The sequence below is a fragment of the Rattus rattus genome, chromosome 1 (assembly GCF_011064425.1).
Source record: "Rattus rattus isolate New Zealand chromosome 1, Rrattus_CSIRO_v1, whole genome shotgun sequence".
In the NCBI taxonomy this organism is placed as follows: Eukaryota; Metazoa; Chordata; class Mammalia; order Rodentia; family Muridae; genus Rattus; species Rattus rattus.
The window spans coordinates 19,165,831-19,190,596 of record NC_046154.1 but is presented as its reverse complement, the minus strand read 5'-3'; the positions used below and the strand labels follow the sequence as shown (position 1 = coordinate 19,190,596).

Here is a 24,766-nt window from a genome sequence, read left to right as displayed (position 1 = left end):
GAGGCTGGCAGGAAAACCCGCTCCAAAATATCTGAGATAGCCCAGGACTCAGGGCCCACCCTTCTGCCCCAACAGAAGCTCTGCTCCCAGTCCCGTAGCCCCGCCCCCACAGTCTTGGAAATGACCCTCCCCAAAGGCTACAGGAAGGAGCCCTGCGCCTGATACTACCCCTGAGTATTAATCATTGATGCACGTAGCAGCCTGAATCACTGCAGCCTTGACCTGGGAGTATTATTACCAGCTAATTACGATCGCCACCCATTAATCACCGTGGCAAACCCTTCTCCCCAGCCTGATTATCACTTGGGAGTCACAAGCTTCCCTTCAAAGAAAAAGGAGTGCCTTTGTCTGCGTTAACCCAGTGACCCCCATGCTTGTCTGTCTCTGGGCACGTAGGCAGCTGCCATCATAACACAGGTGTCTGCCGGCTCTGAGGACCCCTTTCCCCCACCCCCACCAGTCAAGGCAGGAACTGGTGTGTGTGTGTGTGTGTGTGTGTGTGTGTGTGTGTGTGTGTGTGTGTGTTGCTAAGCATGGATCCCAGTGTACGTTAGGCCAGCTCTGCCACTGAGTCATGTCCCCAGCTGGAATCCTCATCCCTACCACGATCCTCGAACAACACAGATGGGCAGCAGGAACAGAGACCTGCTTTTCTGACAACTTGTGTCGTCTCCACAGGCCCATGAGACTGTAGAGCAGGTGAATGCCAAGTCGTGTAACTTTCTCTCTGCCAAAAAAATAATAATAAAATCCGATGTTAAGCTCTTACGCTGCAGCCCACTGGAGGCAGGTGCTGGGATAGGACATTCGGATGAGTCAGTCTGTCATCTAGTCTGACACAGGCAAGCCAGTCGCTCAGAGGAACGCCAAGAGAGGCCGTATGCAGGACCACAGGCCCCAGCACAGGGTGTGGTCTGGAGAGGGTCTAGCCATAAAGTGTAGACCAAGCCTTATCTTGAGGGAAAACAAAGGTTCAAAGCGTGATGGACTCTGGGCCCCTCAGAGGTACTGTCCCTCAGTTCTGTGGGACGCTCTGTGGGACGCCTACTCTGCTGCCCATGTGACAAGGAGGCATTGGAGCGGTGTCCAGGTGAAGCATCATGAGATGGGGAGGTGGGTCTAGACCATCTGGATGCATGATGGAGTCCCGGGGTCCTGGAAGAGGGAGAAAGGAAACCCAGTAGGAAGCAGAGGTTGGGGCCGGAGAAATGGCTTAGCGGTTAAGAGCACTGGCTGCACTTCCAGAGGTCCTGAGTTCAATTCCCAGCAACCACATGGTGGCTCACAACCGTCTGTAATGGGATCTGATGCCCTCTTCTGGTGTGTCTGAAGACAGCTACAGTATATCCATTCATTCATGTGTGTGTGTGTGTATATATATACACACACATATATATACATATATATACTGAATGAATATATATATGAATGAATATATATAAATCAATTCATATATATGTGTGTGTGTGTGTGTGTGTGTGTGTGTGTGTGTGTGTATGAATGGGGGGACGGAGGTGGGGAGGGAAGTTGGTTTGAGTCATGTGGCTAAGAACCAAGGAGCCAAGAGCCAAGGACTGTGGGCAGCCTCTAGAACCTGGGGAAGGAGTTGGGTTTGACAGTTAAATGAAGTAGAAGAACTGGAAGGTCAAAGCTGGCTTGGACTACTTAGTGAGTTCAAAGCCAGCCTGGGATACATCTCAAACCTTCTATGCAGCCAGGAGCAGGTGTGTGCATGAGAACCTGGTGCCCGGGAGATGGTGCGGTCTCTAAACTGCTTCCCATATAAGACTGAGGACTTGAGTGAGGTCAGTGCTCAGCATTCATAAAAGCCATGCTCAGTGGCGTACTTCTAATTCCAGCACTGGGGAGGCAGGAAGGAGAGCATCGCTGGAACCTGATGGTCAGACTACCCAAACTGGCCAGGTTCAGGTTCAAGGAGAGACCCTGTCTCAAAAGACAAGCCGGAAATGGATGGGGGAAACTTGACTTGTGGCCTGCACACACACACAATTAATTATTTTTTTTAAAAAAGATTATGCCCAGCAGTTTATTGCAGCAACAAAGACAGATGAATAGAGCTTTTAGCATTCTGAAGCCCTGCTCTGGGACACTGATATTTGTTATCTAAGAATCAGAGGATGAAGCTGGACCATGGTGGTCCATGCCTTGGGCTCAGGCAGAGGCAGGCAGATCTCCCGATTTGAGGCCAGCCTGTTCTATAGAGTGAATTCCAGGACAGTCAGAGCTAAGCAGAGAAACCCTGTCTGGAAAACAAAAACAGACAGACAGAGGATCACATGACCCTGGGCCACTAGGATAGAAAGTGGGAGTGGTCTACTCGGAGGATCACAGGCACACAGGGATGTGTGACCTGGTGTGCTTGGGTCAGGGGACAATCCTGAGGACAGTAGGGACTGCCAAGATTCACCCTGAGGCTGGCTTCCCTGGGGCCATTATGTTTGCTTCCATGTTTAGGGTTTGCCGTCGGCACCCCTGTTAGCATCACTGACTTAAAACCTGAGCTGACTCTGGACGTTCTGTTTCCTTTACAGGGCACTACGATGCCCGAGCCAGAGTCCTCGTTTGTCACGTGACCTCCCTGCTCCAGGTGCCCATGGAGGAGCTTGATATTCTCGAAGAGGTGTTCCTGGAGAGCCTGAAGGACGCCAAAGAGGAGGAGTCTGAGTAAGAACCCGCCAGCCCCTGGCAGAAGCCCGAATTCCACTCTCGGGATCTTTGCCCATCTCAGGCCCCCTTCCCATGTAGAAGCCATCCGGTGAGGTAGAAGGAGCATTAGGCAGAGTCCCAGTAGCCCTGACTCAACCGTGTGACCTCAGCAAAGCACATGCCACCCTCTCTGGGCTTGGCTACGGTTGCAAGAAGAGAAGCTCGTTAAAGACACTGGATGTGTGACCACCAGCCAGTGGTGCCCCACCATCCAATGGTCCTGAAAACTTGGCTCCACCTCCAGCCCTTATGATGCTGTAACTAACTACAGCTTCCCTGATACCAAAGGGCTATAAGGATAGTCCCCATCCAGGGCCATTAGAGAAAAGATCGTGATCACAACAGAAAATACTCAACCCAGGCTGGCATGTGGCAAGGCTTGATGGATGGGAACCTTCCCCTTCCCATATAAGCCCCCATGCCATGTGTGGTCAGGGACGTGACGGATATGGGGAGATGTGCTCAGTCAGCAAAGCGCTCACTGTGGAAGCACTGGACCTATGGCTGATCCTGTAACCCCAGTGCTGGGGTTACAGTGGTGCACCCTTGTAACCCCAGCACTCAGGAGGCAGAGACAGGTGGATCCCTGGGACTTGCTGGTTAGACAGCCTGAGTTTTCAGGCCACTGAGAGACTCTGCCTCAAAATTAAAAGTAAGAAATAGCGGATGGTGTCTGAGAAATGCCAAACAGAACTTGTCCTCTGACCCATACGCACGCATGCACGCACACACACTCACACTGCCGTCACTTATATACACATTAAGAATGTGGAAAAGAAAATCATCCTTGTGACTTGGCCAGAGCCCAGCGCTGGGCGTCATCTAATCCCAGTATCATAAATCAACTCCAGCCCCATCTTGATTCTGACCTGCTGCAACAGGCACCAGGCTCTGGGTGTCAGGCACACTTGCCCAGCACAGGCACCAAGCACCAGGCACCAGGTATCAGGCACACTTGCCCAGCACAGGCACCAAGCACCAGGCACCAAGCACCAGGCACCGGGCACACTACCCAGCTTGGGCTTCCCTTCATCCCCTGTGGCTGTCTCTGAGAAGCCAAGGTCTAGCAGTTCTACCCAGTGGGAGACAGGACTCTGAAGCACAGTTCAAAGTCAGAACTCTTGAAGTTAGGGTCTCTTCATGTAGCCCTGGTCCGTTCTGGAACTTGCTCTGTAGAACAGGCTGGCCTCCAACTCAGAGATCCACCTGCCTCTGCCTCCTGAGTGCTGGGATTGAAAGCATGCACCCCCACACACTCTGGCAGTTTGTTGAAAGAACCTAAGGGGAAGGTGGGAAGATGGCTCAATCAATGGAGAGTTTTCTATGCAAGTGCGAGAGAGAACCTGCATGTGGGCCTCTAGCACCCATGTATAAGTTGGGCACAGCAGTGAGCCCCTGTACCCTTAGCAATGGGTGGGTAGATACAGGACTGTTCCTGGGGCTGGTCACTGAGTGAGCCCCAGGTTTAGTGAGACCCTGTCTCAAAAAAACAAATGGAGAGTTATTGAAGAAGACAACTGCTGTCAGCCCCTGGTCTTCAAACACACACACACACGCACACACACACACACACAGAGAGAGAGAGAGAGAGAGAGAGAGAGAGAGAGAGAGAGAGAGAGAGAGAATATCTTTGTTGATGCCCAGAACTATGCCAGGCAGCAAACAGGCAGACCTGAACCCATGGCCTTAATCACGAGGACTGCCACCTAGCTCTTCAACTATGTTGAAAACATGTCAGCCTCGAAGGCCTTGAGTTGGACAGACCTCCCAGTTGGTGCCTGAGGATCCTGAAATCAGACAGGAGTGCGTGATCCAGAGGGGTCTGTTCTGACTCCATCGGTCTCAGGGTCAGAGAAGATGAACACCAGAAGTTCCAACACAGCCCAGCTCCAAGCTCCCCCAGCTTTACGATCTTGAGAAAGTCATTGATGTTCTCTGGGCCTCGGTTTCCTTACCTGTGAAATGGGGATAACAGTAAAGACCTTTTGCCTAGGTTTCCTGTTGGGGGCTAAAAGGAAGCTGGCAGTGAGGGGGCCCATGCAGCTCTTAGTCTGTTGGTTGGCAGTGGGGTTACTGTTACGCTATCATGATATCTGAGTGTGGAGTTTGAGGGACTGTGGAGAACTCTATTTTCTAGAGGGATCTGAAACTAAAGGAAGGTAACTCTGCAGACCAGGCTCTCTACTGATCCTGCTGTGGCCTCAAGCAGAGTCCTTGCCTTCTCTGGATATGAGGACCAGTCTGTATAGAAATCCCTTTTAATGCTGAGGCCTTTTATGAGGCCCATTTGCGATGCTTCTTTGTAGGTGGGATTTAGAATGTGGCATGTCACCCAGTGTGCCTGGTCCTCACCTGAATGTCACCCCAGCCTCCTCCTTTCTGTTAACTGACCTTACCTCTCTGTGCCTAGGTCCCTTCAGCCCGGGCGTGGGGTTAGTGGAAGTTTTACATCAGACGGCTGTAGGAGGATTAAATTACCTCACATCAAAAGCTTGGTACAGTGCTTGCTTGGTACAGTGCCTGCTATGCAGCCAACCTCAGTGACCCTCGGCTGAGACAAGGCAGGATTTCATAACTCCCTAGAGGAACGTGGCCATTGTCTGACTCCCACCAAGTGCTTCCTGCACCAGGGGGCTGCCCCACCTGACTCCCATACCATCTCTGTGGGGAGTCAGCTGGCCCAGGTCCATAGCTGCTCCTTGGCTTTCTAATTCAATCACCATGTCCAGCCTAAGCTTGTGCGTTTATCCCCTCCCCCCCTTTTTTGGTGTGGGGGGGAGGTGTTCAAGACAGGGTCTCACTCTATAGTTCTGGCTGTCCTTACTATGTAGACCAGGCTGGAGTCAAACTCCCAGAAATCCACCTGCCTCTGCCTCCCAGGTGCTGAGATTAAAGGCATGAGCCACCACCACCAGGCTTCTGTGTCGACCTCTTGAGGCCCAATTTGAAACCCCAGATTCCCTCCTTCCGGCTTTAACTAGGAAAAGCTCTCAGGGTGGGCTGGGGGTAGGGCGCACATCTAGTTGCCTGTAAGTCACTCTCACACATGCACACGAGGACAGACACGGACGTTGGGGGTCCTTCTCTATCACAGCTCACCTTCTTTCCTTGAAACAGGGTCTCTCTCACTGAAGCCGGAGCTAAGCTAAGGGCCAGCGAGTGTGGCGCTAGAGCGCTTACCGCGCATGTGCGGGGGGGGGGGGCTTGGGTTCCACTGGAAACAGGTAGAGGGGAGGGGACTAGAGAGAACACGCGCTCCCACGGGACAGCAGATGCCTTTGAGTCCCTTAGATTGGTGGCTCCACACTGAACAATGTTGGCATCCTCCTCTTCTTGAGCTATTTTTGAAGCCGGCATGGGGGTCTGCCCTTGACTGACATGGCCGCCATCTCGCCTCCTATTCTAGAAAGCGCGTGTGGCCCACGACTGAAGGTATGGGCTGCCAGTGTGTCTAATCAGATAGCAAAGTCCAGGGCAGGAATAAAGCCATCATTTAGATTTGGAGTTCCCAGAATTTCAACGTCCAAGGAAAAGGAAGGAAGCACTCCAGCTGTGACTCAGAGTGGACGTCTCCTCTCGGGCTCTCCATGTTGAAATTCAACCAGACTACTGAAACAATTGCAAGGATGAAATACTGTGATTATCAGCAAAGATAAGGAAAGGAAATAACCGCTTACAAGGAAGGCGGTTGTTAAGATGGGTGCACATACGGAAATCAATAGGCCATGCGCGTGACTGTCAGACAGAGGGTCTCTGCTAAGTAACTTTTAAGGAAAACACCTCCTTTAGGGCTGGCAAGATGGCTCAGCAGGCAGAGTGCTCGTGGCTCACACCCTGAGTTTGATCCCTGGGACCCGGGTGAACAGGAGACCTGATTCACACACGTTATCCTCTGGGCTCCACTTATATCTACTTACAGAAACAGACATACACATGTACACACATTAATGGACATACATGCATATAGACATGCAGTAAAAAATGTAATAAAACTTGAAAAAAGAAAACACTTATTTCATTAAAAAAACAAACAAGCAAACAAACAAAGGCGGTTGGAGAGATGGCTCAGTGGTAAGAGCACTGGCTGCTCTTCAGTTCCCAGAACCCAACCAGCTTAATTCCAGTTCCGTGAGCTCTGTCGCCCTCTTCTGGCCTCCACTGGCACTGCATTCATGTGATAAACCACATGCAGACACACACACACACACACACACACACACACACAGCTTTTTTAAAAGAAAGAAAAACCCCACCTTTTCCAGTCAAAAACAAACTGCCAGGGGTCAGAGTGCCTCGTGTGTGTGTGTGGTCTCTGCAGAACCTCTCTGATAAGCTAGCTTCAATGCCAGGTCATGCCACTGCCACTAACTTGGAACTCTTAATAGGTTCTACAAAAAGACATTCACAGTAATTACAAACACTTTGTTTATCCGTTTACTTGAGACAAGGTCTCACTATGTAGCCCTGCCTGGCCTGGCACTTGCCATGTAGACCAGCCTGGCCTTGAACTCAGATGATTGCTACCACTTCCCATTCATTCTCTGGTTCCCAATCGTTCTCTGGTTCTGTATGTTCCTGGTTCCGCATGTTTCTTACTGGGTAGCGACTGGCCTGTACTCTACTGGTGTGTTTTCTCTGTGTCCGCTCTGTTTTTCCTAAGTGAAACAAAGTAGCATTTAGTTCCTGGAGTTATTGGTTCTTTTGTAAAAATATGTCCTGGGGCTGGGGAGATGTCTCAGTGGGTGAAGGAAGTGTTTGCTATGCAAACTTGAAGATCTGCATCGGATCCCCAGTTCCCGTGTGAAATCTCCAGATGCCATGGCACGAGCCTACAGCCCCAGTGTTCGGAGAGGGGATTGGGTGGAGACAGACAGGTCCTTGAGACTCTCTAGGCAGCTAGGGTAGCTGAATCAGTGAGCTGAATCAGTGAATTTGGCAGAGAGATCCTCACTCCCAAAACAAGATGACGAGCAATTGTGGGATATACCTGAAGTCAACCTCTGGCTGGCACACTCACTCAATGTGCACATGCTCCTGAACATGTATGTACTCCTACCCAAAAGAAGAAACCTGCCCGGAATACCACCCAGGCCCAGGGCAAACTGCAGAGGTGGAGAGCCAGGAATGGGTGAGCGACAGCACTGGGCCCCTGGGCCCCTTCCCTCAGCTTCCAGCTGCTCCCCGGCCCTTGTCTGTCCTGGGAAGGTGTGCCACTGACTCTGAGGCACCCTGCTGGGTCCCACTGTGTGCGGACAGCCACCCCACTGTGTGTGGTCAGCCAAGAGAATGCTTCACTTGAGCCTTCTGTTGAGAAGCCAGCCTCCTGCTTGAACTGATGGATGGTGATTAATGAGGGTCAAAGCCATTAAAGGTCAGAGTATATCACTGCCTCTGTGTAGAAAGAAGTGGTCACAGCAGTGAGACACCTGACACCAACAAACATATTGAATGGTGACAATTAGGTAGTCCCCTTTGGCCCGATCATCTCATACAAGCCAACACACACACACACACACACACACCCCTAACCCCCAGGGTGCTTACATGAAAAGGTTCAGACTGTAACCTCTACAGAGTCACAGGCTCAGTGAGTGGCTCTGTCCCTAAGGTAGGGAGATTTTGTAACGGATAGTCCCCAAATCTCCATGGCTTGCAGCACCGAGGGTGTATTCCTTGCTTTTGCATCCTCTGAAGATCGGTTGTGGATTTTGTCCATGTTGACCTGGTTTGGGGCTCTAAGCTGATGGGTCGGTGCCTGTCTGGAATGCTGGCGGTCTCCGGTTAAAGCAACGGAGACCTGTCAGCCTCCTGCACTGGCTTTTAACGATTCTAGAAATGCCAGTGGCGTGCCCCCACCCCGATGCCGTGTTTCACTGAGGAAAGCTGACCGGCAGCTGGCAGCCTAGGAGTGCACAAAAGTCAACAACCGTGAAAGATTTTTGTTCGATTTTTTTTTTTAATGTACTTTTGAAACAAGGCGTATATAACTCAAGACGGTCTACAGAGTGTGTGTGTGTGTGTGTATACATATGTGTATATATATGTGTGTGTGTGTGTGTGTATATATATATATATATATATAGAGAGAGAGAGAGAGAGAGAGAGAGAGAGAGAGAGTGTGAAGGCAGTACAAGGTTAATCCTCTGATTCTCCAGCCTCCACATTCTCGGTACTGAGGATTAGGTAGGTTCTATGAAGCCTAGCCTAAAACAATTATTTTTTTTTTAATTTTGTACTGAGTGTACTTTATTTCTCTTGTCATTTTACCCAATCGGAATAAATACAGTGACACCTGCCATTGCTACGTCGTTTGAGAGATATGAAATCTAAATATCTCTGAAGAACTCAAGCACATACGAGACGCTAATATGCAAATGAGTGCACGTGTAAGGGGCTCGAGCCGCTGTGGATTCCGGTGCCCTGTGGGACACCTAGAGTCAACACTGAGGGGCAACTGTGGAATCCCACAGTTTAGATCCTGACACCAGACCCCCTCACTCCTAGTCACCACTCACCTTCCTCCTAACGGTTATGGGTACCGTCTATCATGGAAGCCAGCACCGGGTTCAATGCCCGCACAGATCCTTACCATAGATTTCTGGTTCCGTGCAGGGAGGCAGCCGAGAAGGGCTGCTTTCCACACAGGCCTCACAGGAGAGGAGAGCTGGCACTGGTGAGAAGCCCGCTCCTTGGTGCCCGAGGCAAATCTATATCTTGGTTCCCCTCATGAGGAGGGATATGGGCATGTTGGTTGGGCATGGATGGAGTGGGGAGTTTCAGCCCACAGATGTGCAGACTCCGGACTGGGGGAGGGGGGCAGTGCATTTGTCCGTTTGCAGTGCGCTTGTTGGCTAAATAGGGTAAGCTTCATCTTCACAAAGCAAATTGTCTGGACTACTAAGGTGGAGCAGCAAATAAAGGTGCTTGTGCCAAGGCTGAGGGCCTCAAGCTCTATCACTAGGACCTACGTGGTGGCAGGAGATAGCTGACCCCCATGTGATGTTCTCAAACCTACACACACACACACACACACACACACACACACACAGAGGAATAACCACTATTATCTCTTTTGGGGTGTGAGGATAAGGTTTCCTCTCTGTAACCACCCTGGCTGTCCTGGAACTCACTCTGTAGACCAAGCTCGAGCTCAGAGATCCACCTACTTCTGCCTTTCAGAGTCCTGGGATTAAAGGTGCGTACCACCATTGCCCGGCTATCCCACTGTTATCTCTTAAAGCATCCGGACTGTGGGAGTGAGATAAACTGCTTCTTGACAAAGTATGCAGCGTGGAGGCTGGAGTAGAGGAAGCGCTCACTAAATATTAACTGTTTCTCGTCATTTATGATTGGGCCACGTTCAGTTGTCCAAATTCCAGCTTCAGTTCAGAGTTCTCTCGTAATGGCCTCTCCACCCACCCTCCACCTCCCTTCTTGTCTCTGATCACCTTCGAGCAGCCCAGGCTGGAGATCCATCAGCAAAGCTGAGCATCTTGACTGAGCGTTGAGACGGCCGTGCTCAAAGGGGCTGGTGATGGCTGCTCGGTCCACGGTGTGCTCACAGAGCAGTCTCAAAGCGCTGGGCTCCCTGTCTGAACCACATAAACTAGGCCTGCTGGTGCACGTCTGTAATTCCAGCGCTTGGAAAACAGAGGCAGGAGCATCCTAAGTTCGAGGTTATCCTCAGCTACACAGAGAATTAAAGGCCTGCCTGGGCCATGAGACCCCCCTCTGAAAGAGCTAAAAATATAAATTATAAGAACCCCAACCATTCTCCCTGCAGATCACCCTCTTATTACTCTTGGCTGGATTTACAGCATCTGTGTTGCCAGTCTGGACCAACTCAACTGTTTCCACAAGGGGCTCTCCCATACAGATGTTTCTCTAGCCCATGGGACAGATAATTGCTCTGGAGGAAACAGATTTCCAAACCCTCAGGGGAAGTGGAATCCCTTGGCGAGATGAGGATACATTCTGTATTCATCCTGGGTCCTTCTGTTCTGTGAAAGCTAGTCTTTGCCTCTTTCACCGCTGTTGTTTTATTTTATTATTATTATTATTATTATTATTATTATTATTATTATTATTACTATTACTATTATTATTATTGTCTTTTCATTATTTAAATTGCACCCATTAGGATGGATCTGCTAGGTAAGTAGTGTGCTCCATTCACCGAGATTTCCCCCAGGCACTGATGGGCCCAGCACCTGCCTACCACTGATCTCCGGGTTAGGGGTTGGTGAAGTGGGAGGATTTAAGGGATCCTGGCCCATAGCTAGCCATAGACCTGCCTCTTCCCTCCAGGACTGCAGAGGAGTCCCGGAAGAGAAAAGAAAAACGGCGGAAGTGGAAGCGCTATCTCCTGATTGGCCTGGCCACAGTTGGAGGCGGGACAGTGATTGGTGAGGCCCCACTGCAGGGGGATGACTCCTGGTCTGTGTATCTGTGGGTAGATAGCCCCAGCATGTGACGGGACCCAAGCCAGTATTAAATATGCTCACTAAAACGGATAGAAGCTGCCAGTGCATGGTGGTGCATGCCTGGAATCCCAGCACTAGGAGACAGAGGCAGAAGGATCGTGAGTTCAAAGTCATCCTTTGCTGCCTAGAGAGTCTCAGGCCACCCTCATTAAAAGTTAAAATAATAATAATAATAATAATAATAATTTAAAGGCATTGCTGGAAGCTCTGTAAAAGGCAACACATGGGGAAAGAACCCATTAAGCCATGTCCTGACTGCATGTTCTTACCCTGCAGGTGTGACAGGGGGCCTGGCTGCCCCCCTTGTTGCCGCGGGAGCTGCGACAATCATAGGCAGCGCTGGGGCAGCCGCCTTGGGCTCCGTGGCTGGCATCGCTGTTATGACCTCACTGTTTGGTGCAGCCGGAGCTGGCCTGACAGGTAAGGCTAAAAAGGAGCAAGGCCTTAGGGGTTGGGGATTTAGCTCAGTGGTAGAGCGCTTGCCTAGGAAGCGCAAGGCCCTGGGTTCGGTCCCCAGCTCCGGGGGAAAAAAAAAGGAGCAAGGCCTTGGAAAAGATTTTATCCAGCTTGACTCAGCCCAAAAGGATACCCCAGATGGCTTCTTGGGGCTAGAGGCTGGGGGTAGGAAATGTGGCTTTGCCCCTTCTGAGTCCCAGGCAAACCAGACTTGCAGCAAACCTCAGAAACTGCTGGACTTGCAGTCAGCACAGCCAGGGTCAGGGCAAAGTTTGGAAAACTAGTTTTTCCCGTGAGTACTTGCTGTGGCGAAAGAGTCCAGCCCAGTCTATTGCTGTCACCCAGGAAGCACCCAGATACCGTCCCTCGGAGGCATGACATTTCCTCGTGTCCTTGCCTTGGCTCTCCAGCCTCGCCTGTGCCGGTGGCCCCCAGTTGCACACGGGCACGTGGAATGCTGCCAGGAATCACCATTGGTATCAGCCGCAGCAAGGGTTAAGGCCCAGCAGGAAATGCAGGAAGGGCAATGATTCAGAGCCTCAGATCAGACCCTGTCCTGTGGCTCTAGTGGCCTTGGGCAGTGTCTTCCTACTCTGTAATCAGGGACAACAGTAGTAGCCATCTCAGAGTTCACAGATGAAATGCATTTGTCCAGGAGCAGAGCACATAGACTCGATGTGTGAATACATAAACGCGCTTGCTTGTGTCTACGTCCTTAGGATACAAGATGAAGAAGCGAGTTGGGGCCATTGAGGAATTCATGTTCCTGCCTCTGACGGAAGGCAAGCAGCTACATATCACCATCGCCATCACGGGCTGGCTCGGGTCCGGCAGATACCGTGAGCATCTGGGTGGAGAGGGTCTCAGATGGGAACTGGGTTGCCTCTGTTGGTTGGACCCCAGGCTAGTTTATTCCATGTATCTCTAAGGTGTGGGAATGGGAGGCTCATTTCACACAGAGGGAGTAGACCAAGAGAGGTGAGAGGCCATCTTTTATCCATCCTCCTGTGCACTCAACCACCCATTATCCAGATAAGAATTCACCCATCGATCCATCCACCCAACTATTCATCCATCCATCCACCCACCCAACCATCCATCCACCCACCCACCCATCCATCCATTCCCCCACTCAACCATCCATCCATCCATCCATCCATCCATTTACCCAACCATCCATCCATCCATCCATCCACTCATCCATCCATCCATCCATCCATCTATCCATCCATCCACTCATCCATCCATCTATCCATCCATCCATCCACCCACCCAACCATCTACCCAACCATCCATCCACCCACCCATCCATCTACCCATCCACCCACCCATCCATCCATCCATCCATCCATCCATGTAATAATCTTTTGTGACTGGGGTACCCTCTGCCACAGCCAGTAGAGGATGCTGCCTACACCTATCTGTGTTCTCTTCAGGCACATTTAACGCCCCATGGATGGCCCTAGCCCGCAGCCAGGAGCAGTACTGCCTGGCCTGGGAGGCCAAGTACCTGATGGAGTTGGGCAATGCCCTGGAGACCATCCTCAGTGGCCTCGCTAACATGGTGGCCCAGGAGGCTCTCAAGTACACCGTGCTCTCTGGTAAGCACCCCTCACTGAGTAGCCGTGATGTGACACCATGGTTCCAAATCCTTGCATGTTTGTAATCCAAGGTAGCCTGGCTCTGTGCTAGAGACAGAGGGTGCAGACAAACCTAGGGTCGTCTCCAGCACTGAATCTGCCTTTTTTGTGTGCTTTTTATTCTGGATGGCAAAGGAAAAAAAGTCAAAGTTTTATAGTCCATTTAAAGACAAGACACATGGTTGCATCAATCTCGATCTTAAATTAGAATGTTTTTACTGTTATTTAAACAATTTTTAAATTTAAATACATTTGTGGGGTTTTTTTTTTAATCTCAAGGCAGGGTTCCATTAATTTACCCAGGCTGACCTTGAACCCACTCTGTAGCCTAGGTAGACCTTAAACTTGGAATTCTCCTGCCTCAGCTTTGTCTGTGAAAAGTTTGTGACTTTTGTGCCGAGAGACAAGGCAGCAGCTATTCATATGGTGTATCCATTGGCTACTGCAGCATGACAAGTCACCCCCAAACTCATGGTGTGATAATCCTCTATTCTAACAGCTCAGGAGAGGCTGGGCTGGTGTTGGTTTATCTCAACTGGGCCTGTGCTAAGGGTTAGTTAACGGTCCCTGGCTCAGGGCAGCCTAAGGCAACCTGAATGGCTTGGCTCTGCCCCATGTGTCTGTCAGGAACACCAAAGTGGCCCGTACCAGTGGAAGAGATGCGGCAGAGGTGGTCTCATACCCAAGGCTAGCCCAAGTCCCCCAGCTACTGTCTCTTTGCCCTAAATAAACAAGTCACTCGAGTTGGGCAGGGTGGTGGCTCTAAGACACCAGATGAATGGCTGGACAGGGCTGTCTTTGGAATCTCATAATGGCGTGTGCTTGGGAAAGAGATGTAGTTTGTGCATCAAGTCTCCCAGTTAGCTCGTTAGAGTCTGTCACTAGGAAACCTTTAGGATTCCTGGCTTTACAGACCCCGCCCACATTTATTAGAGCATCTGTCAGCCACACTGCCCTAGCAAGGCTCCCCCGCCTCATCTGTGGGCTCCCATCTCCTCAGGTATCGTGGCTGCTCTAACCTTGCCGGCCTCCCTCCTCAGCGTCGCCAATGTCATCGACAACCCCTGGGGGGTGTGTCTCCACCGGTCTGCTGAGGTTGGCAAGCACCTAGCACACATCCTTCTCTCGAGGCAACAGGTACCCAGGAATGGCGGGGTGGGGGTGGGAGGGAAGGCAGATGGGCAAGCTTATGTACTAATGTATACACCGTGTCTGCTGATGGAAACCCCAGCAGGAAGTCTTCTCGGATGGTGTGTGCCAAGGGACAGAGGCCCCTTGCCTTGAGCGGGAAGTCACAGCCACACCACAGTTTCCCTTGGTATGGCTTGAATGTCTTGCTCCAAGGTGACAGTATTTGGGCTTCACAAGGCAAGAGGAGCTGAGAAGCAAAAGCAGGTGCCATGCAGCCTCTCAGTTGCCCTCTCCTTGGCTAGAGACTGGTCACAAGACCACATTTCACTGCCCCAAAAGCCGGGAAATTCAGTCTTTATTCTGAAAGGGTAAGCAGCCAGCTGAAATTCAATTACTGCGGACAAAGGGGAACATCGCTACGGAGAGAGCCAGCAGTTTCTGCCAACACGGGAATGTTGCCTGGGAAACTGCTAACACCAGCCAATCCCCGTATCTTCTCCTCCCAAAATGAAAAGGAAAACCAGAGTAGCCCTCTGGCAGATCTGGATAAGAGGCAAAGACCGAAGTGGCTTTGGCTAAGCAAGGTGAACTTTATCGTCTCCCATGTTGCAGTCTGGGTATCAGTGACCAAGAAGGGTGATGATTGGTAGCATCCTCACCTCACACACAAGCGTGAGGTAACATCCTCTCCTCACAATTGGAGAGTAAAAGTCGGACATGCCTCTTCAGGCTGCCTTCCTTGTGGAGACTACAAAGAGGCATCTGTTTCCCAGCCTTTTCTCCCTCCCAGAGGCCTATGTCCTCCTCTGCTGAAGGACCATTCTCCAACTTCAAAGCCAGTGGTGTCTGGAGCACCCACAGGCCTCTGTGCTCCTCCTCCATACTGCCTGCCTGACTCCTGCGTCCCCCTGACAACTGCATCCCCCTGACAACTGCATCCCTCTGACTCCTGCGTCCCTCTGACACCTGCATCCCTCTGACTGCTGAATCCTCTTTCCTGCATCCCTATTTATCTGTTTTGTTTTGGTTGAGACAGTGTCTCACTCTATAGTCCAGGCTGCACTGGAAACATACCTTCCCTGAACTCCCAGCCGTCATCTAGGTGCAGCTTCCTGTGTGCTGGGGTCACAGGCATGAGCACTAGGCCTAGCTGAGATTCTTCCCTAGGCATCTGCAAATTCCCTGTCCTGGACAGCAGGTAACATTCACAGATTCCAGGACCTAGGATGTACACATACACCCCAGTAGAAGCCATTACTCTGTCTTAATTACTTTTCTATTGCTGTGACAGGGAAACATACCGTGACCAAGAAAACATAAAAGAAAGTGTTTAATTTGAAGCCCGCAGTTCCAGAGGGCTAGGCAGGCAGGCGTAACCCTGGAGCAGTAGCTAAGGGCTCACATCTCAATCCACAAGCATGAGACAGACAGTGCTAACTGGGAATGCTGTGGGCTTTTGAAACCTCAAAGTCCACCCCAGTGACACACCTCCTCCAACAGGGCCACACCTCCTAATCCTTCCCAAACAGTTCCACCAGCTGGGCCCAAGCATTTGAATATATGAGCCTCTGAGGGCCATTCTCATTCAAATAACCACACTGTCTTCTGGGAGCCCCGCCTCCTTCAATCCTGTGGCACTTTGTGCCATACACCTGTTTCTCTGTGTCTGAGTGAATCCCCCAACATTCCATGCACATTCCAGACTTTCGGGGTTGGAACATAGAAATAAAAGGCAGCCCTGGAAGTTGTGGCTGTCCCTAGTCTTCGGCCACCTGGCTAGGACTCCCACCCTGGAAACACCCTTAGCTATGAACCAGCAGCTCCTCTCTGTGCCGAGAAAGGCTCAGGACAAAGAGGTTTCCCTTTGGCATTTATGCTACCAACATTTATGCTGCCTGCTCCTTTCCCTCCTGGGTGGAGCTGGACCCTGTTCTCCAGGCAGTCTCCTTTTTCTTCAGCACATCCCAAAATGCCTGGACTTTTCTCCAGGATCCCTGATCACTATCTTATCATTTAGAGCCTTCCTCTCCAGAAAAATCAAGCCCCCACCCCACACCTTCCTACTCATCACATGGCATCTTGTGTCTAATCTCTGCATCCCCAGAGGAGACCCCCACATCACCACCACCCTTAGCCACAGGCAGATGAGTCCGACGGGGGAGTCCTTGTAATTGACTTATTCTGAGGGGTTGGGGATTTAGCTCAGTGGTAGAGCGCTTGCCTAGGAAGCGCAAGGCCCTGGGTTCGGTCCCCAGCTCCGAAAAAAAAAAAAAAAAAAAAAAAGACTTATTCTGTGTCCTGGGAAGAAGAGCCACGGCCAATGATGGTTTGAGATGAAAGGAAATTAGCTCAGCCAGAGACCACCTGCTCTTTTCCTTTTTTTTTTTTTTTTTTTTTTCGAGCTGGGGACTGAACCCAGGGCCTTGCGCTTGCTAGGCAAGTGCTCTACCACTGAGCTAAATCCCCAAACCCCCCCCCCCGCCCGCTCTTGAGAAGCCAAGCCTGAGCTGCTAACTCCTGCTTACACAAGGGCCCCGACACCACTGATTGACACTTCAGAGTGTGGGAACCGAAATGTGCACACAGGCATGTGCTGTCCAGTTTGTAGTCCAGGCAAGGACTGACATGCTTAAATTTGCTATAACCTCTCCAAAAGCCTTTGTCCTGTTCCCCCTCAGGGCCGGAGGCCTGTCACCTTGATTGGATTCAGCCTGGGAGCCAGAGTCATCTACTTCTGTCTGCAAGAGATGGCTCAGGAGCAAGGTACGTGCACGCATTGACGCACGCGAAAGCCCTTCTCAAGTTGGTCCCCAGGGCACTGTTTCTAGCCCTGGGGTCACAAGTTTTTGCAAAGTGCATTCTCAGTCCTTAGAATAGCAGTCCAAATGCATTGTTTTAAATGGAAAAGGCTAGTTCTGTATATACACTAGGGTATATGAATGGCTGTCTCATCACGATGACAGTGTTCCTGCACTCTGATGCATGATCTTGAGTGACAGAATGCATGGTGTCTGCAGCACCCCACTCACCAGGAAACCAAGAGAGAAGGAGTCTCATCTCATCCCGTGGTTTGACATCCCTGGGCAATCAGGCTGTCCTTAGTAACCCTGACCCTTGTTAGCAGTTCGTTAAAGTCGTTGGCATCCCCTGTTGGTCCTTGGTCCCCCTTAATGATCTTTGGCAGTCCTTGGAGGTCCTCAGTGGCCCTTGGTATCCTTAGGTGGTCCTTGGCCGTCCTCAGCATCCCTTGGCATTCCTTAGAGGTGTTTGGTAGACATTGGTAACCCTTGGTGACTTTCGTAGCTGCATTTGGCCCTCTTTGGTGGTTCTTGGCATTCCCTGGTGATCCTTGTAAGGTATTTCACTCCACTCTGCATCTGTCTTCCACAGCACATCCTGCGTTCCTCCTCTTCCAAGAACAGGGAGGGCCATGGGCTTCAGGGCCCATTCTGACCCAGTACAATTGCAAGCTCTCTAATTAAACCTGCATAGATCCTTTTCTAAGAAAGGCTATATTCACGAATTCTAGCTAAGCAGATCTTCTGAGAGGCCAACTTCAACCCACCATAGATACCTGTGAAGTGTGTACGGCCCTGTGTCATTCTCTGTTCTAGGTAGGGGCTGGGCCACTGGTGGGCGGGAGCAGTAGGACACAATACTGGCTCTGCTCAAATCAATCAGCAGACGCTGTTGTGGAGGAAGCAGTTTGGGGAGTGAGCTGCAGAGCACTCTGGGTATGTCACTCTTGCTAGGACACAGGCTGCTTCCCCACCTCCTACCCCCGATGGCACATAGACCTGCAAGACACCAAAGACGAGAAAGCTCTGGAACAGAACTCCTGCCCACACAGCAGAGCAGATAGGTACAGGGTAGCTGGAGTGGCGGCTGCTGTTCCCAGGACCTCACTGAGCACCACTCTGAGCCGCACTTTCCCCAATTACAGAATTGAGGGCCCTACCCCATGTTCTGAGGAGCAAGCAAGATACCTATGTGGTGTTTTGCCTAACCTTCACACCAGCCAGTGTAAAAATGTCATGGGAAGCCTCTACCTGTCAGTTACCGCTCACCCTAGTCAGCCCAAGCATTGCTCCCTAACCATCAAGAGCAAGGAAAGATGGGATGTCCGCTGTCAGCTAGACCTGAAAAGGTCAGGAACCGTTTCAACACTGGCATTACCAGAGGGCCCTGGGAAAGTCCCCATGATCAGGAGTGTCGTTGGTCTGATCTTGTTCCTTATGGCCAAAGTGCGTCCCCACCACCAGTCTGACAGTAGGGGCTATTTTTCTGGTTACAATGTGGCTATGCCACTCTCAGCGCTGGCCACAAGAAGGTCAGCACCCGGCCCCGCCTCCTACCCAACCCCCAATCTCTTTTAGCTTGCAGTGACCTTTCTTCCCCTGGTTTTATCTTGCCAGTACAAGCAATGCAAAGGCACTGTGGCCCTACTTCAAGTAGCTCTGGTTCATCTGCAGCCACTATACAAAAGGACCTGGCTGGTTCTGGGCTGTGCTAGCTGGGAAAACGGAAGCTGAGGTCAGAGATCAGACAAGAACCAGGAAGAAAGTAGGGATGAAAATTAGATGAAAGGTGGAGGATGTTGACCGCCTTTCTGTACATATTCTTCCCCCTCTTGGGTACCACAGACAGACAGACAGTCAGACAGGTTCAATCCATCTGACTCGGGTAGCCCATCCTGGATGCTCTAGACAGCTGGGTGAACCCCCAGAGAACCAGCGTCTCCCTTTCCTCAGAGCTTTGCCAACCTCCCCCTCTCCTGCCATGACACTTTTGAGTCCCAGAAACTTCAAAATGCTGAGTTCTCTATTGCTGCTCTATACACACAACCGCGGCACTGCCCGTCTCTTAGGAGAAGGCAGGGGAGATCATCAAGGGGTGAAGTTGTCGATATGAAAACATATAAGTTAAAGAGGCAAGGCGTGGAGCAGCCAGCTCTGGTTGCAGTGGTAAAACAAGCAGCCCTAGACTCAGAGGGGTGCAGCACAAATACGCCCAGGAGCCAGGAGCTGGCTGTGGTCTATTGGCTGACATGGGCCTCACTGCCAGCTGCTGGCTAGATTGAGGTCATTTCTGTTCATATTTGTCCTTGGAAGGTGGCAAGGGCAGTGGTCACCTAGGATGTGCTCTGTTTCTGGTAGCTCCCTAGGGTGCCCACACCAGGCAAACAGGCAGACACACCTAAGACCTCCCTCCTCATGTATGCCAGACCCCAGCATCCGGTCTGTTCTTAGAGACTGCTGGGAAAACCACATCTCCAAACACTGGGCTTGAGATGGCCCAGCCTGACCACTTCCCATGATTCCCTGCAGGCCAACACGCTCTCACCCCCACTGTGCTGTCACGCACCTGTCACAGTTACAACCCCGTTGCAGTCCCCCGGCCTTACCATGTATCTGTCTGTTGATGCTGGCTGCCGGCCACCCAGGCTCCTTGCTGCTGTCTGAGGCTGCTCCTCAGGAGGCCTTTGGAACACCGCCATCTTTGTACGGTTGTCCTTTCCCCACCCTGTGCTCAAACCCTGCACCTGGCTCATTACCTCGAATGACACGGTCTTATCAATAGAAGCAGTTCCTCATGAAGACAAAAAGAAGGGCAGCCTCTGCTTCCAGATGGTATAAATTACGTGTTACCTTCAGATCCTTCTATCTAACGCAGTGGTTCTCAACCTTCCTAATGCTGCCACCCTTTACTACAGACGCTCACAATGTGGTGACCCCCAACCATAACATTATTTCATTGCTACGTCACAGCTGTGTGTTTGCTACTGTTATGAACTGTAATGTGGATATCGGATACTCGACTCTAAACCGCTGGGGGGTCACGACCCACAGGTTGAGAACCATCGGGCTAATGCGAGTCAGGCTTCCAATTTGGTTCCCCTGCTGGGCCCATGAGGTTCTGTCACCATTTAACATGGTCCCTGGGAATGAGCCCTCAGCAGCTCCTGTGTTGAAGCTGGAGGGGGTTGAGGGGGGAGGAGCAAGTGGCTTCTCTGAGGTGGGCCAGGGTGCGGTCCTTGGATGGCTTTGCACACAGTTTGGTTAGTAATGGTGCCAGAACAACTTCCTCTCTTTCCTGCCTTTTCTGATCTACCTGTAAGAAAGCAAGCACACTTGGCTCTTTTGCAGACCGGCATGGGACTGTAGGCTACTTACCTAGTCTCTCTGTGCCTCTGAGTCTTCAGCTAAGATAGGACTTTGTATATTTACCCCAAAGGGTGGTTAAGGGATTAAAATGTGATCACAACCGCGGAAGTAGCTGGGTCTCACACGTGTCCTCGGCAAAGACCTAATTCTATCTGTGCGCTCTAACATGAGATTGTGCAGGGCACAGGAACAGATGGAAATGCTATGTATACGGGACACCTTATTGTCCATGTCCTTGAGCTTCCAAAAGTCCTAGCCCCATGATGGACCTGAACTCCCGATGGCTGGGGCCTGGCCCGTACCTGACTGTCACCCTACTGCCTAGCATGTTGGGGTGCTCAGCACAGGCTTGACTTAGGGTGAGGGACGCAAGCAAGGTCACCCGTGTGTGAGCTGGCAACGACCATGTTCTGAGCTTGTGTGAGCATTCCAGCCACCGGCACAGCATCCCCTGGGGGTGAATGTAGTGGTGCTCTCTCTGCTTCTCAGATGAGAGACTGTGAGAGAGACGTTCATCCACAAGGATCTTAGTGCCGAGCCAGTGACATCCTCATAACTGCAGTGCTGGAGAGAGGGGACAGAGACTCCAGACGATAGCATGCATCGTGCGGTGGGGGCTTGAAGAGAGGTCGTCTGGGGTTGTCATCAGCACAGACAAAGGTGGAAGGGACAGCCTGGGGTTTCCACGGCCTACAGAAGCCTGACGAGGCATGGAGGGAGAAGCTGACGTGCGGGAGGCGGGTGGATCTGGGGCTGACTGTTTGGAACCCTGAAGTCTCTGAGTCATGGAGCAAATGATCAGTTGAGTCAATCCCACAGATGGATTGTGGGAGGGGCGGGCCCTGGGCAGCCGGTATGTGTATGCTCGACCCCACATCTGTACACACACAGAAACTCCCCAGAGCCCAGGGGCCTCCACTGCTCTCTGCACAAGGTGTAGACTTCTCTCAGTGACACCCAAGGCCCTTCCAGCATCCTCTCTACCACCCGCCACCCCCTCTGTGGAGCTGCAGCCACACTCGCTGTTCCCAGACAACCTGTGTAGCCTCTCAGTGCTCTCCCAGCTCTGCTTCTCACAGCTCCCCTGAGTGTAGGCCTTGTTCCACCTGGAAGGTTCTCCTCCAATAGTAGCAGCGATCACCCTTACGTTAACTGTATTTCCCGTCCCTAGAAGAGCTGAACTCTCCACATACAGTAGCCTGTGCAATCAGCAGCCTGTGAGAGAACTCTGATTAGCGAGGAGCCTGAGGAGCCAGATCACAGGCCAGCAGGGGGCAGGGCAGGCAGCCTGACAGGCTGTGCGGCATCCACAACACCAGGCTACTCCAGGCTCCTCTCCACCCTCCCCAGGGACCCGCCCCCTACTCTCCACCCTCCCCAGGGACCCGCCCCCTACTCTCCACCCTCCCCAGCGACCCGCCCCCTATTCTCCACCCTCCCCAGCGACCCACCCCCTACTCTCCACCCTCCCCAGGGACCCGCCCCCTACTCTCCACCCTCCCCAGGGACCCCCCCTCTCCACCCTCCCCAGGGACCCGCCCCCTCTCCCACTCTCCCCAGGGACCCGCCCCCCTCTCCACCCCCCCCATCGACCCCCCCCTATTCTCCACCCTCCCCAGCGACCCACCCCTACTCTCCACCCTCCCCAGGGACCCGCCCCTCTCTCCACCCTCCCCCCAGGGACCCCGCCCCTCTCTCCACCCTCCCCAGCGGCCCGCCCCTATTCTCCACCCTCCCCAACGACCCCCCCCTACTCTCCACCCTCCCCAGGGACCCGCCCCTACTCTCCACTCTCCCCAGGGGCCCGCCCCTGCACTTGCTTCTTTGTATAGCTGCCTTACAGGCCCATGAGTATCTGTGACCTAGGACCTCAGAGCCACCTGGGCACAGGGCCAGTGGGATAGCTCAGTGAGTAGGGTGTCTGCCGCTAGGATCTGACTTCATTTCTCAGAATTCAATAATAAAAGGTGAGACCCAACTCCTTCGAGATGTCCCCTCACCTTCTCCTTGGTTGAGAATGCCTCTGGGGCCCATCTGTCAGCTTGGCTGTGACTTACTCCAAGGGATACAGCTGCTGTGTTCAGGCTTCCAGTCAGTATTCTCAGGGTTACTCCTCAGAACAGAGGAGGGTCCCTCTGTGCATGTCGCTACCCAGAAGGTGACACTACCAGACTCCTTGGAGATGCCTAGCAGTAGGGACATCTCTCCTGCTAGATCTGAGAGTTGCTTGGACTTCCGCTGTGCCCCCACCCCCCTTTTTGCCAGAACATAATTCAAAGACCCTCAAAAGTAAAACACCACGCACTGAGGAAGGGAACTGAGGATCCCAAGTGCCCAGAGTCCAGCCTGCATGTCCAGCCTCCGTGATGACCCTGTAGGGACAAAAGCAGGGTCTTTCTTTGCTAAACTGCTTTGACCCACCCCACAAAGCAGAATGAGTGAGAACAAGGCTCTCCACGTACTCACAAACAATCACGCTCATGCTCAGGCCTAGCCCATGCCCAGCAGTGGCAGAGTCAGGATCTGGGGTATCTGTGTCATTAGGGGAGGGGCTGCACGGCTCTGCCCACTGTGGTGCTCCTGGCCTACAGGCAAGTACGTCAGCTCTGGGGCATGAACTTGTAGTGTGAGTTAGGACACACAGCCCTGCCAGCTCGCTCCCCGAGCTGCAGTTAACCCATAACTGCATGGAGCATGGCATGGCCACGGTGAGGTTATGTCATGTGCTGCCACATAGCTTTCAGTCAGTGTGACAAAATCCCCGAGGCCGTCAACTTCTCAGGAGGAAAGACAGTTTTGGCCCAGGATATGGAAGGTTTCGGTCTAGCATCATTTGACTGGTTACATTAGGGCCTGTGATGTAGCTGGGACACGTGGCAGAGAAAACTCTCCCCTCACGGTGGCCTGGCTGGTTTCAGGCAGCCCTGATTATCTAGCACCATTAATCTGCACACAGAGGGACCCTCTCCTAATCCCAGGCAAGCTACCATGATCTGAGCAGTGGAGGAAGGATTTACTGTAGTGTATTGGAATCCACCCATTGTTTTCTGGAGTCCCCTCAGAGCGAGTAATGATCTGTGTCTGTAAATACCAGAGTCACCCAGAGCCAGCCCCGTCGGAACTGTCTTAGTCTTACACCTACTCTAGTGTCTCAGAGTTCCAAAAAAACAACACTCCAGACAGGCTCTGTTTCCTGAACCCACCCTAGAAACCAGCAGCCAGAAGACCTCAGTGGGATTCTGGCCTCGGCCATGAATTCTCAGCTAAGGGGTCAGTCAAGACAATATGAGCCCTGCTTTAGTTACTGTTCTATAGTGTGAGGAAATGCCATGACCAAGGCAACTCTTACAAAAGGAAGCACTTCATTGGTGGCTTACTTACAGCTTCAGGTTAGTCCATCATCACCATGGTAGGAGGCAGGCAGGCATGGCTCTGGGACCATAGCTGGGAGTGTCACATCCTGATTTACAGGCAGCAGACAATGACACTGGGCTTTCAAAACCTCTAGTGACACGCTTCCTCCAACAAGACCACACCTCCTAATGCCTCTAATCCTTCTCAAACAGTTCCACTCTCTGCTAACTAAGCATTCAAATAGATGAGCCTATGAGGGCCATTCTCATTCAGACATCACAGGCCTGAGCCTCAGTTTCCCTGTCTGCAAAATGAGAATTTCCTTCTCGAGATTTCCCTCACAGAACAGTCCTTCCAGCTTGGAAGCTGTGGGAAACCCTTATAGGAAGCCCAAACAAAGCAAGTCCTGAGACCCTTTGGGGAGAGCCTCATCAGGTAGTCCCAGGAGCTTAGAAGCCCAGCCACCAGCTCTCCTGTAGTATCCAGGGCATGAGAGCCAGTGCCCAGCCTTGGGTCTGAGAGACTGCGAGTGGGACCAGGCAAATCCCAGCCAAAGTGAGGGCTGCCTTGATACACTTGGCTCTAGACTATGTCAAGTATGTAGGCAATCAGAAGGGATGGACTGGCAGTGGTGACTGGAGAGAGAGGAGGACAGTAAGGTTAGGAATGAGTATGTGACAGGAATGGCTGCTACAGTCCCCCAGGATGGTCCAACCTCTGCTCTTTCTTCTGATTAGACTTTAATACATATTTTCCTCAAGTCTCGCCCAACCCAAGGGACAGGTCATTCTGCCTGTTTTCTACACACAAA

At 51.8% G+C, this 24,766-nt stretch overlaps 1 protein-coding gene across 1 annotated transcript in view; it reads left to right on the top strand.

Annotated features, from left to right (window-relative positions):
* Tmco4 (transmembrane and coiled-coil domains 4) overlaps window positions 1-24,766 on the top strand; it is a 65,211-nt gene that overhangs the window by 18,594 nt on the left and 21,851 nt on the right. Inside the window, exons 4-10 of the mRNA XM_032895488.1 lie at window positions 2,553-2,685; window positions 11,035-11,132; window positions 11,487-11,630; window positions 12,386-12,505; window positions 13,103-13,267; window positions 14,307-14,443; window positions 17,116-17,200. Of these exons, the coding sequence (XP_032751379.1) occupies window positions 2,553-2,685; window positions 11,035-11,132; window positions 11,487-11,630; window positions 12,386-12,505; window positions 13,103-13,267; window positions 14,307-14,443; window positions 17,116-17,200 (882 nt within the window). The remainder of the gene's footprint in view (window positions 1-2,552; window positions 2,686-11,034; window positions 11,133-11,486; window positions 11,631-12,385; window positions 12,506-13,102; window positions 13,268-14,306; window positions 14,444-17,115; window positions 17,201-24,766) is intronic.